The sequence below is a fragment of the Hordeum vulgare genome, chromosome 4H (assembly GCF_904849725.1).
Source record: "Hordeum vulgare subsp. vulgare chromosome 4H, MorexV3_pseudomolecules_assembly, whole genome shotgun sequence".
In the NCBI taxonomy this organism is placed as follows: Eukaryota; Viridiplantae; Streptophyta; class Magnoliopsida; order Poales; family Poaceae; genus Hordeum; species Hordeum vulgare.
The window spans coordinates 537,431,816-537,444,324 of NC_058521.1; the positions used below are offsets into that span (position 1 = coordinate 537,431,816).

The 12,509-nt window shown below is 43.0% G+C and overlaps 1 protein-coding gene across 6 annotated transcripts; it reads right to left on the bottom strand.

Annotated features, from left to right (window-relative positions):
- Window positions 1–752: 752 nt before the first annotated feature.
- Window positions 753–6,653, bottom strand: LOC123449338 (tyrosine-specific transport protein 2). Of its 6 annotated transcripts, XR_006631998.1 has the most exons (5): window positions 5,165–6,649; window positions 3,665–3,761; window positions 1,303–1,547; window positions 1,035–1,111; window positions 753–923 (listed from the first exon to the last, which is right to left on the bottom strand). XR_006631998.1 is itself a non-coding variant. In XM_045126532.1 (3 exons), the coding sequence occupies exons 1-2, from the start codon at window positions 6,532–6,534 to the stop codon at window positions 3,668–3,670; spliced, it is 1,464 nt and encodes a 487-aa protein (XP_044982467.1). In that variant the 5' UTR covers window positions 6,535–6,653; the 3' UTR covers window positions 753–1,111; window positions 3,665–3,667. The 6 variants fall into 6 exon arrangements, 2 of the variants coding, with proteins under 2 accessions (XP_044982467.1, XP_044982466.1); XR_006631995.1 differs by having other exon boundaries at window positions 753–1,111; XR_006631997.1 differs by lacking the exon at window positions 753–923 and adding an exon at window positions 3,402–3,483 and having other exon boundaries at window positions 1,010–1,547; window positions 5,165–6,653.
- Between the last annotated feature and the right edge of the window lie 5,856 nt (window positions 6,654–12,509).

Sequence of the window (12,509 nt, forward strand, 5' to 3'; positions counted from 1 at the left end):
GCACGGAGGAAATGGGTCGACGCATTGGAGTTGCTCTTAGGCCCTCAAACACCCACGGACGCGCCTGTCGATAGTGACTGGATATGCCTTCACTTTTATCATTTGCAACCACAAACCCTATTTTCAAAACAACAAATATATGCAAACGATGATCATCACGTCTATGTTGGGCAATGCTGTCAAGAAAACACCGAATAAAATTCTATACTTACGATTTTCACATCTATATTGGGCTAGCGGGTTTCAGATGCTTTTAGTCCCACCTCATCGTGTGAGGAGCTAATCGACCGGCTTAAATAGTTAATCGTCCAGACGCAATGGGTTTGAGTCATTATTGTATCCTTTGTGGAATAAATGGACTATTACTCTGAACCTTCTTTGCTTACTAAAGAGAAGATCCATAATCATGATCTATCTCCTTCATAAATGGAACATTGATGTTTACATGTCTCATTTTGAATCATAAAATAAAAAAACTCTTTTGTACTAGTAGGGCTATCAATGTATATGAATGAAATAAACTTGACACTCGATGAACAATCAACAGTTGATGAAATGCAATCCAGTGTCAAGATACCTCATTCGTAATCGACCTATGCAATTAACAGAGAATATTATCGATGAGAGAGGAATATGATGGCTACAGATGAGAGAGGAATGAGCTTTGGGTAGCTACAGATGGGACCGCTACGCAAGGGTCTGATTGGGTTAACTTTTTTTAACTGGACACTGATTGACAGACGTTGCAAACGTTTAAGAAAGAAATATGATGGCCTCAATTTTAGACCACAGCTCCACTGCAGCATATAAGTACTGTGATTTTCAGACGTGTGTATAAGTACTGTGATATGGTTGAGTATTCATGAAAACAACAGCTTACGGATGCCTCCACAGCTCCACTGCTCAGATTCATTCCGCTTCACCTTCACAAATCAAAACCTATGATTGTCACAAGCTACAGACTTTTCACCTCTGCCCAGTGTAAGTCGTTCAACATGGAAACAATGCAGAAACTTCAAATCAAGAGGTCGTACTGTGAAATCTGAATAAAAGCGACGTACAGCGAGCATCGCCGCTTCAACTGAAATCTGGCACGTTATTTTACTCGTACCTACGAAACAAAAGGGCATCTTGTCAGCAAGTACGGTTTTTTTTTCCCTGAGACGAGGGCAAAAGCTTTGCCTATTCATTAACTAAGAAGAGTACAGAACCGGTAACCGACCCACAAAGTATTACTATAGCGGCATGATCGAACTATTTGCGCCCGCTACAACCCATGTTTGTCCTCCTCCTTAATCTTACCAATTTTTACACTTGGCAGAGATGAAATGCTCCTATAAACTCTCGCATTACGCTCATTCCATGCTTCCCACGAGACAAGCATGAGGAGGGAAACAAGCCCCTTCCTAACAGCACCACCATTGTCGTTGATATTAGCCATGGCGCACCCCCATTCTTGCCCGAAGTGAAAATGCACCACTCATCCGAGTGCAGCTCAACAAGGTCCAATAGGGTTGGAAACAGAGATATCCAGGGTAGTAAGTCACCTAGAACAAGATATGAGATAAGATGGCATGCGATTTTGGGTTAGGCAACAATCATATCAACGGACTAGCACATTTAATTCATTCTTACGGGTACAGCACACATGAGCAAAAGCTAGCTAATTACAATGTGGCCTGAGAATTGTCAATACTTTTCCAGGAGCCAGAATGCAGACAAGCTTATCTAGAATTTCTAGAACTAAATAATCATTTAAATGTTATTAGACCCTAACCAAGCATATTTGCAGAAATAGCCTTTTTAGCTACACAAAATGGTCTTACGTTGCAAAAGAAACACTACTGCACCATGATTTTAGACCTGGGTCGATGCATAAAAAGACACTCTCTGTTCCTAAATATAAGACGTTTTTGCAGTTTAAATTGAACTGAAAAAACGTCTTATATTTAGAAACAGAGGTAGTAGCTACCAAGCTTTCTAGAAACAGAGGTAGTACCTACCAAGCTTTCTGGCCATCCAAACCCATCAATAGTGATGGAGGGACCCATAGGGCCGGGTAGGGCAGCCACCCGACCTAACATGTCTAGCAAATATTCCCTACTATTCTGCTTATATGCCATGGCCACAGGCCAGCTTGAGCTCAGGATGGCGATATTGCTGACTCGAAGGTCACAAGGACACAAAGACCGGGAGGACAACCAATGAGTGAAGTGGCATTTAGGCCTGAGCAGCTGGCTTTACACGTTTAAGGCCATGAGAGTTAATCAGGCCAGGCTTTACTGACATTTCCTTTACGCTTAACATCAACGAAGCTTTCATATAGTTGATACTACTAAACCATGGGTGTGGCTAAAAAATGGGAGAAAATACTAATCCATGGGTGATCTGTTCACTTACACAAATTAAACATTGATAAAATGTCAAAAACATTGTTGTAAAAACTCGGTGAGGTATTTTTCCATGCCCTACTTTCATTTCAATATGTTTCTACACAGATTTGTTCTAACATCAATACTCTTATTAGTATGTATAAAACTACGATTGTGATTTCATCCTATTAAAATTTCATACTGTCTTCTGCCACTGCCCATCGACATGGCCAAAATGGTTAGTTTGTCAACAGAAGTTTGGTGATATGGCATCATGTTTATTTAAAATAATAGTTACATAATAGAAAAAGCATTTAATGTTGAGGAAAATATAGTCGAGCTTTCAAGCACCAATCAACTACTCCCTCTATCCCATAATATAAGAGCGTTTTTACGCTAGTGTAGTGTCAAAAACGCTCTTATATTATGGGACGGAGGGAGTATAAGATAATTAATTTCCCTCCCATAAGAGACTTCTTTTGTTCATTAAACGGAATAATGGTCAGGAATTCAATGCACCTAAAGCTTCAGCCATACATGGTAGTCCAAACTGTGTATGTACTTGATGACATAGATGAAGACAGTCAATTTACTGACATACTCCCTCTGTTCCTAAATATAAGACCTTTTAGAGATTTCACTAAGGACTACATACGGATGCATATAGACACATTTTGAAGTGTGGATTCATTCATTTTGCTTCGTATGTAGTCCATAGTGGGATCTCTAAAAGGTCTTATATTTAGGAACGGGGGGAGTAGTAATTATCAGTACAAATAAAACAGCTAGTGACCTTTTAAGTCCTAAATGAATCGAAGTTGTCAAAAGAACTCCAGTGGTAAGAGAGAACACCAGAAACAAGGGTTCCTAAAAATTTGGTCTGACCAAATGTTGCTCTAAACAGTGCACTAGTAGCTTTGGTGGTAAGGGGAGTCACAAGAGAATCCATAAAAAAATAAGATTCTCTGGCTTGTGGATAATTTGGTAAGTGGGAATATTACCATCCAAGCTCAACAATACTGAATTTACCTTTTTATTTGTACTGCACACGTTTGATAACATTTTCCCTCTAATTTTACTGGAAGAAGTCTTTTGATTACTCTGGTTAGTTCTGCAGACAGTTGCAATGATAACTTCACGATTTTACTTTGCACGCCCATGGAAATTATGAAACAGAAACTTCAGTTAGTCAAACTCTGAAGAATTATAGCCGCCTTAATGTTTGTGTTGTCACTTGCTCAGGACTCATGAGCTGTATGACAAGGAAACAAATGTGTATCTCATATGCTTACCTTTTAGTGACGGAATGCTAGGATGACCGCAATGATGAAAAGTACCAACAGAGCAGCATTCCCACCAGGCAAAATATCTTCACATGAACCAGGTGACCTGGAGGATGAAGAACCAAACAAAAAATGTTGAACAGAATGAAAGTTTACAGTTTAGATACTCGAAGTATTTATGCTAACCTAATCTTTTTATATGATAAATTATACTATCATCCTTCACAAGATTAAATATTTCTTGCACATAAAATGACCGCTATCACATAAATTAGTACTCCCTCCGTAAAGAAATATAAGAGCGTTTAGATCACTAAAGTAGTGATCTCAACACTCTTATATTTCTTTACGGAGGGAGTATATCACATGATTCTACTCACACACGCAATGACAAAAAGGCCATTGTGTGCTCAGAAAGCTAGAGGCAAAAAATCCACACTTTTGACAATGAAGACAAACGGTCACTTAACTGAAACAGATAAAACTAGGTTAGTGGTTCCACAAACAATACAGTGTCCATTTGGAAGAATGACATGTTCATATCCAGAAAAGAGGTAGAGGTAAAGGGGCTGGAGAAGTGTGTGCTTGCATTATGCAAGAAATTGAGATGTCTAATTGTCAGAATAATCTGAGTAGTAATAAATGCCCTGTAGAAAATGTTAACGAAAGGGGCAGCATGGTTTCAGACAAAAAGTGTAGCAGTGTTGAACTACGTTGTTTGTTGGTCAAGCTTGAGGGTCTGGGCACAGACAATTTCCTATTTATAGCCTTATACTTTTACTATCTACATAAATTTATCTTCACAAATCACGTATACTGAAAACAAACTCAGATAATATAGCCAGAAAGTTTCTATGTTACACCAAATTTTGATGGTCGTCTTGACATTCAAACAGCTGCAGACCTACTATGTTAAGTTGAACATATAAAGTCATATCATGAAAAGAAGTAACTGTAGCTATGTAGAAACTCAACAGGTCCAGAGTATTCATACTTCCTTTGCAAGTTATAGAACCAGTCACTCTCCAACTTTATACGCAAATGTTACTAGAGGACATGTCAAACTTATCTAATTAATACAGAAGGAACACAGCAGTTATAAGGATTTTCCTGTGGAAACAAGGATGGCACAAAACAGAAAGTCTCGAAACATATAAAAGTATAAAAGGGGACTAGCGCCAATCAACAGTTCATCTTTACTGATAAGAATTGGAGCCATTTGAGTCAGTCAAACAAACACGGAACTGTTGAACATCAGACAATTGTGAGCACTTCAAGAAAGGCTTAATTACGCTACTTAGTCCTCATTCAGCAATGCCGATGGATATTAGCCAAGGCATTGAGCGTAAGTTAGCACCCCTGATTACATATTTAAGTACTCTACACTTCGTTTTCCACTATTTGAGCATGTATATAAGACCATTGGTGGTTGGTTTGGATTTTATGTTTAACTATATACAGTAGTATATATATTATTCTTTAAAAGAAATATGGCCTAGTGAACATTACCTCTTTTTCTGTGACCGATGAATCCACGCCATTGCAGGAGGCAGAATCCCAAACAAAAAGCAGTTTGCATAAACCCCGGCGAAATCTAATGCCTTGGCAAACGCTGTTGAAAAGAATGATACAATAAATATGGGAATGATCAGCACTGCCAATGTAAGAGCCACCTCGTTCCTGCCATGACCACCACCAGCATCGGACAACTCCACACTTCCTTGCTTCAGAGAAAATCTCTTAACAATCAACTGCAAAGTGTCTTGCAACTGCTTCGGGAAGCTGACTGCATATCCTATCAAGCTCGTCGCCAATGCAGCAAATGCAAAGCCTCGAACGGGAGCCAATGCCGCTGGATTCACCGAGAGAAGAAGCTTAATAGGGTCCTCGAACCTTGCACTGCCAGCCGCGCCTGCCAATCCGAGAATGACCGCATTCCATGACAAAACCATGACCAATGGTACAGCACCCCCAATGAGAATTGCCCTGCGTGCATCATACACCGAGTCACCTACAATGTTGCAGATGAATGGCGTGATTACGTGGAACCCAAGCGTGAGCACGGTGACCGGAATGGCCGGCAAGATGGCACTGGGGCTCCAGCACGCGAAGCCAAGCGAATTCAGCATGCTGCTCCGGCCGACAGAGACGCCTGTCACCACTAGCGACGTGATCGAGACGAGCATCAGGCCGCAGAGCACGCGGTTGACGCCATCGACAGCCTTGAACGGGAAGAACGCGATGAGCACCGCGGCGAAGCACGGGAAGAGCGCGTTCGCCAAGACCGGATTCACCGCGGGGAAGAGCTGAGAGACCAGAGATCCGATGCCGGCTACGCACGCGACCATCAGGGAGAAGCTCAGCGCAGCGTAGACGACGGCGACGACGCCACCAAAGGTTGCCCCCAAGGTGCTCGACGCAAGTCCCGTGAAGCTGACCTCGTCCACGCCCCCGCTTTCCATGGCCGCGAAGCTGAGCTCGGCGACAAGGACGATGGAGGACACGACGTAGGCCCAGGAGAGCAGGATGGCCACGGTGGAGGGGACCGGGCCGGAGAGGATGGTGGCCGACGGCAGCGCCAGCATGCCCGGCCCGACCGCCGTGCCGATGATGAGACTCACCGCCGCCCAGAAGCTCTTCTTCTCGCCGCCGCCGGAGACACTGGCCTCGACGAGGGGTGGCGGTTGGACGGCATCGGCGCTGCTGCACCGCCACCGCCATTGCCGCCTTGGCAGTGGCCACGGCCGTGGTGGGGGGTTCTTGGATGCTAGGATTGGGGCTCTGGGCGTTCTTGGCTTGAGAGGGCGGTGTCCACTGGGAGAGGGGACGGCGGCGGCGAGCGGTGAGAAGGTAAGGTGGCGGCGGCAGCAGAGGAACATGGCTGTTGTAACTTGGCAGGTCAAAGGTAGGTTTTTTCCGCAATGGCAATGTGAAACATTGTGGCTTGAAGACACTCACAAAGAGGGGTGGGGAAGGCAGGTTTTTTTTCTTTTTAAATCAGAGATCTCCATGCTTCTGTGCTGTTAGAATAAATCGGAGGCCCATAATCGATCATTCAAGGACCAATTAATCGAACAAACATGATATTAAAATTTATTAATAAGGTTTATCGGTCCTCTCTGTGACGCTGTCATAATAATGTACCTTGGTCATTCGGGTGCCGGCACACACCGTGGTCTTCCTCTGCGTGTATGTATTATTATATTGACATATATTTCATCGTGTGTTTAACCCCAGTATATATAAGAGGCGTATGATACATGTCTTCTATTTGAACATGACTTCATATCCTATCTAAACATAATATAACAAGTTCAATTGTAACCTATTTTGTACACAATATTCGACACAACTTCAACATGTAGTGTACTCCTTATTTGGAAGGTTTGGCCGGCCGATGTTTTCTAAGAGTGGCAATGATTTTTATGTTTTTGACTGGACGATGTCGTGCCTACAATATGTACTATGGCACAGTGCGACCAAAAGCAAGGTATAAGTATAGTAGGACTAGTAGGTGCGGAGCTAGAAGGTTTCCTAGAGGTGGCATAATTATGGATGAGTGGCGAGTGATCCGTTTCGATAGCTTAGAGGGGTTGTGCAGTGGATTTCGTGTGGCCTTCGTGTAGGCATGTCATGTAAAACATATCATTAGGGCTCTTTTCCTTTCTTCTATAATATTTGATACGCACACTCGTACATATCAAGAGAAAAAAAACTTCGGTGAAAACTGAGCAAGGCATTTGCCATTGCGGGCAACAACGAGTTTGTGGACGTTGTTCTCTTCCTCGGAGGGGTTGCTTCCATGCCCATCATCTTTAGGTCTTCCTGTTGGAAATATGCCCTAGAGGCAATAATAAATTGGTTATTATTATATTTTATTGTTCATAATAATCGTTTATTATCCATGCTAGAATTGTATTGATTGGAAACTCAAATACATGTGTGGATACATAGACAACACACTGTCCCTAGTGAGCCTCTAGTTGACTAGTTTGTTGATCAAAGATGGTCAAGATTTCTTCGCCATAGGCAAGTGTTGTGACTTGATAACGGGATCACATCATTAGGAGAATGATGTGATGGACAAGACCCAAACTATAAACGTAGCATATGATCGTGTCAGTTTATTGCTATTGTTTTCTGCATGTCAATGTATCTGTTCCTATGACCATGAGATCATGCAACTCCCGGACACTGGAGGAATACCTTGTGTGTATCAAACGTCGCAACGTAACTCGATGACTATAAAGGTGCTCTACAGGTATCTCCGAAGGTGTCTGTTGGGTTGGCATGGATCAAGACTGGGATTTGTCACTCCGTGTGACGGAGAGGTATCTCGGGGCCCACTCGGTAATACAACATCACAACAAGCCATGCAAGCAATGTGACTAATGAGTTAGTTACGGAATCATGTATTACTTAACGAGTAAAGAGACTTGCCAGTAACGAGATTAAACTAGGTATGAAGATACCGATGATCGAATCCCGGGTAGGTAACATACCGAAGGACAAAGGGAACATCATACGGGATTAACTGAATCCTTGACATAGAGGTTCAACCGATAAGATCTTCGTAGAATATGTAGGATCCAATATGGGCATCCAGGTCCCGCTATTGGATATTGATCGGAGAGTGTCTCAGGTCATGTCTGCATAGTTCTGGAACCCGCGGGGTCTGCACACTTAAGGTTCGGTGACGTTTCGGTATAGTTGAGTTATAGGTGTTGGTAACCGAAAGTTGTTCGGAGTCCCGGATGAGATCCAGGACGTCACGAGGAGCTCTGGAATGGTCCGGAGGTAAAGATTAATATATAGTAAGTCATGTTTTGGTCACCGGAAAAGTTTCGGGCTCATCGGTAGTGTAGCGGGAGTGCCGGGAGGGGTGCCGGGGACCATCGGGAGGGGTGTCACGCCCCAAGGGGTCTCATGGGCTATGGGAAGAGATAAACCAGCCCCTAGTGGGCTGGAACAAGTTCCCACTAAGTCCCATAAGGTTTGAGAAGGAAAAAACACAAGGTGGAAAGAGTTTCCAAGTGGGAAGGTGGAATCCTACTCCAAGTAGGATTGGAGTAGGACTCCTCCACCTCCAATTTCGGTCAAACCTTGAAGTTTTGAGGCTGCCTCCTCCCCTCCCTCCCTCCTATATATAGTGGTGATTTAGGGCTGATTTGGGACAACTTTTTGCCACGTGCAACTCAGATCTAGACACCATAGTTCTTCCTCTAGATCGTATTTCTGCGGAGCTCGGGCGGAGCCCTGCAGGATTAGATCGTCACCACCACCGGAGCGCCGTCACGCTGCCGGAGAACTCTTCTACCTCTCCGCCCCCTCTTGCTGGATCAAGAAGGTGGAGATCGTCATCGAGCTGTACGTGTGCTGAATGCGGAGGTGTCGTCCGTTCGGCACTAGATCGGAACGGATCATGAAGATGGATCGCAAGATGGTTCGTGAGACGGATCACGCGACGGTTCATTGGACGGATTGTGAGACGGATCGCGGGACGGTTCATGGGACGGTTCATGGGGTGGTTCGAGGGACATGAAGACGTTCCACTACATCAACCGCGTTTCTTAACGCTTCCTGCTGTGCGATCTACAAGTGTACGTAGATCCAAATCTCCTCTCGTAGATGGACATCACCATGATAGGTCTTCGTGTGCGTAGGAAATTTTTTGTTTCCCATGCAAAGTTCCCCAACAGTGGCATCATGAGCTAGGTTCATGCGCAGATATTATCTCGAGTAGAACACAAAGGGTTTTGTGGACGGTGATGTTCGATTTGCTGCCCTCCTTAGTCTTTTCTCGATTCAGCAGTATTGTTGGAGTGAGGCGGCCTGGACCGACATTATTCGTACGTTTACGAAAGACTGGTTTCATCGATTGACATGCAACCTCGTTGCATAAAGATGACTGGCGGGTGTCGGTTTCTTCAACTTTAGTTGAATTGGTTTTGACCGAGCCGGTCCTTGGAGAGAGGTTAAATAGCAATTTGCACATCTCAGTTGTGGTTTTTGCGTAAGTAAGATGTGATTATACTAAATACCCATAGCAGTCACGTAAAACATGCAACAGCAAATTAGAGGACGTCTAACTTGTTTTTGCAGGGTATGCTTGTGATATGATATGACCAATGACGTGATGTGATATATTGGATGTATGAGATGATCATGTTGTAATAGTTAATATTGACTTGCACGTCGATGGTACGGCAACCGGCAGGAGCCATAGGGTTGTCTTTAAACTAACGTTTGTGTTTGCAGATGCGTTTACTATATTGCTAGGATGTAGCTTTAGTAGTAATAGCATAAGTAGCACGACAACCTCGATGGCGACACGTTGATGGAGATCATGGTGTGGCGCCGGTGACAAGAAGATCGTGCCGGTGCTTTGGTGATGGAGATCAAGAAGCACAAGATGGTGGCCATATCATGTCACTTATGAATTGCATGTGATGTTAATCCTTTTATGCACCTTATTTTGCTTAGAACGACAGTAGCATTATGAGGTGATCTCTCACTAAAATTTCAAGACGAAATTGTGTTCTCCCCGACTGTGCACCATTGCGACAGTTCTTCGTTTTGAGACACCACGTGATGATCGGGTGTGATAGACTCAACGTTCACATACAACGAGTGCAAAACAGTTGCACACACAGAACACTCGGGTTAAACTTGACAAGCCTAGCATGTGCAGACATGGCCTTGGAACACAAGAGACCGAAAGGTCGAGCATGAATCGTATAGTTGATATGATTAGCATAGAGATTCTTACCACTGAAACTATTCTCAACTCACGTGATGATCGGACTTGAGTTAGTGGATTTGGATCATGTACCACTCAAATGACTAGAGAGATGTACTTTTTGAGTGGGAGTTTATTAAGTAAATTTGATTAGTTAAACTCTAGTTATCATGAACATAGTCAAAAGGTCTTTGCGAATTATGATGTAGCTTGCGCTATAGCTCTACTGTTTTTATATGATCCTAGAGAAAATTTAGTTGGAAGCTGATAGTAGCAACTTTACGCACTAAGTCTGTAAAACTGAGGATTGTCCTCATTGCTGCGCAGAAGGCTTATGTCCTTAATGCACCACTCGGTGTGCTGCACCTCGAGCGTCGTCTGTGGATGTTGCGAACATCTGACATACACGTTTTGATGACTACGTGATAGTTCACTGCGTGATACTTAATGGCTTAGAAGCAAGGCGCCGAAGACGTTTTGAAACGTCGAGGAACATAAGACATGTTCTAGGAGATGAAATTGAGATTTCATGCTCGTGCCCTTGTTGAGAGGTGTGAGACCTCCAACAAGATTCTTTGTCTAAAAGGTAGAGGAGAAAAACTTAAATTATTGAGCATGTTCTCAGATTGTCTGAGTACGAAAATCGCTTGAATCAAGTGGGAGTTAATCTTCCACATGAGATAGTGATGGTTCTCCAAAGTCACTGCCACCAAGCTGCTAGAGCTTCGTGATGAACTATAAACATATCAAGGATAGATATGATGATCCTTGAACGATTCGCAGTGTTTGACACTACAAGAGTAGAAATCAAGAAGGAGCATCAATTGTTGATGGTTAGTAAAACCACTAGTTTCAAGAAAGGCAAGGGCTAGAAGGGATACTTCATGAAACGACAAATCAGTTGCTGCTCTAATGAAGAAACCCAGGATTGAACCCAAACCCGAGACTAAGTGCTTCTGTTATGAGGGGAACGGTCACTGAGGCGGAGCTACCCTAGATGCTTGGTTTATAAGAAGGCTGGGAAAGTCGATAGAAGTATATTTGATATACATGATGTTGATGTGTACTTTACTAGTACTCCTAGTAGCACGAGGGTATTGGATGCCGGTTCGGTTGCTAAGTGATTAGTAACTCGAAATGAAAGCTACGGTATAAACGGAGACTAGCTAAAGGCGAGGTGACGATAAGTGTTGGAAGTGTTTCCAAGGTTGATGTGATCAAACATCGCACGCTCCCTCTATCATCGGGATTGGTGGTAAAACCTAAATAATTGTTATTTGGTGTTTGCATTGAGCATGAACATGATTGGATCGTGTTTATTGCAATACAATTATTCATTCAAAGAGAATAATAGTTGTTCTATTTGCTTGAATAATTACCCTTCAATGGTTTATTGAATCTCGATCGTAGTGCTACACATGTTCATAATACTGGTGCCAAAAGATACAAAGTAATAGTGATAGTACCACTTACTTGTGGCACTGCCACTTGAGTAATGTTGGTATAAAGGCATGAAGAAGCTCCATAGAGATGGATCGTTTGGACTCACTTGATTTTGAATCACTTGAGACATGCAAATCATGCCACATGAAACAAGAGAGTAACTTGTTGGGAGTAATACATTTTTGATGTGTGCAGTCCAATGAGTGCCGAGGCACGTAGTGGATATCGTTATGTTCTTACTTCACTGACGATTTGAGTAGATACAGGAGTATTTACTTGATGAATCACAAGTCTGAAATATTGAAAAGTTCAAAGCTATTTCAGAGTGAAGATCATTGTGACAAGAGGGTAAACTGTCTACGATATGATCATAGAGATTAATATCTGAGTTGCGAGTTTTGGTACACAGTTAAGACAATGTGGAAATTGTTTCCCAATACATGCCACCTAGAACACCATAGTGTGATGGTGTGTCTGAACGTCGTAGCCACGCCCTATTTTGATATGTTGCATACTATGATGTGTCTTATCGAATTGCCACTATCGTTTATGGGTTATGCATTAGAGACAACCGCATTCACTTTAAATAGGACACCGCGTATTTTCGTTGAGATGAAACAGTATAGACTATGGTTTGGAGAAACCTGAGATGTCGTTTCTTGAAACTTTGGG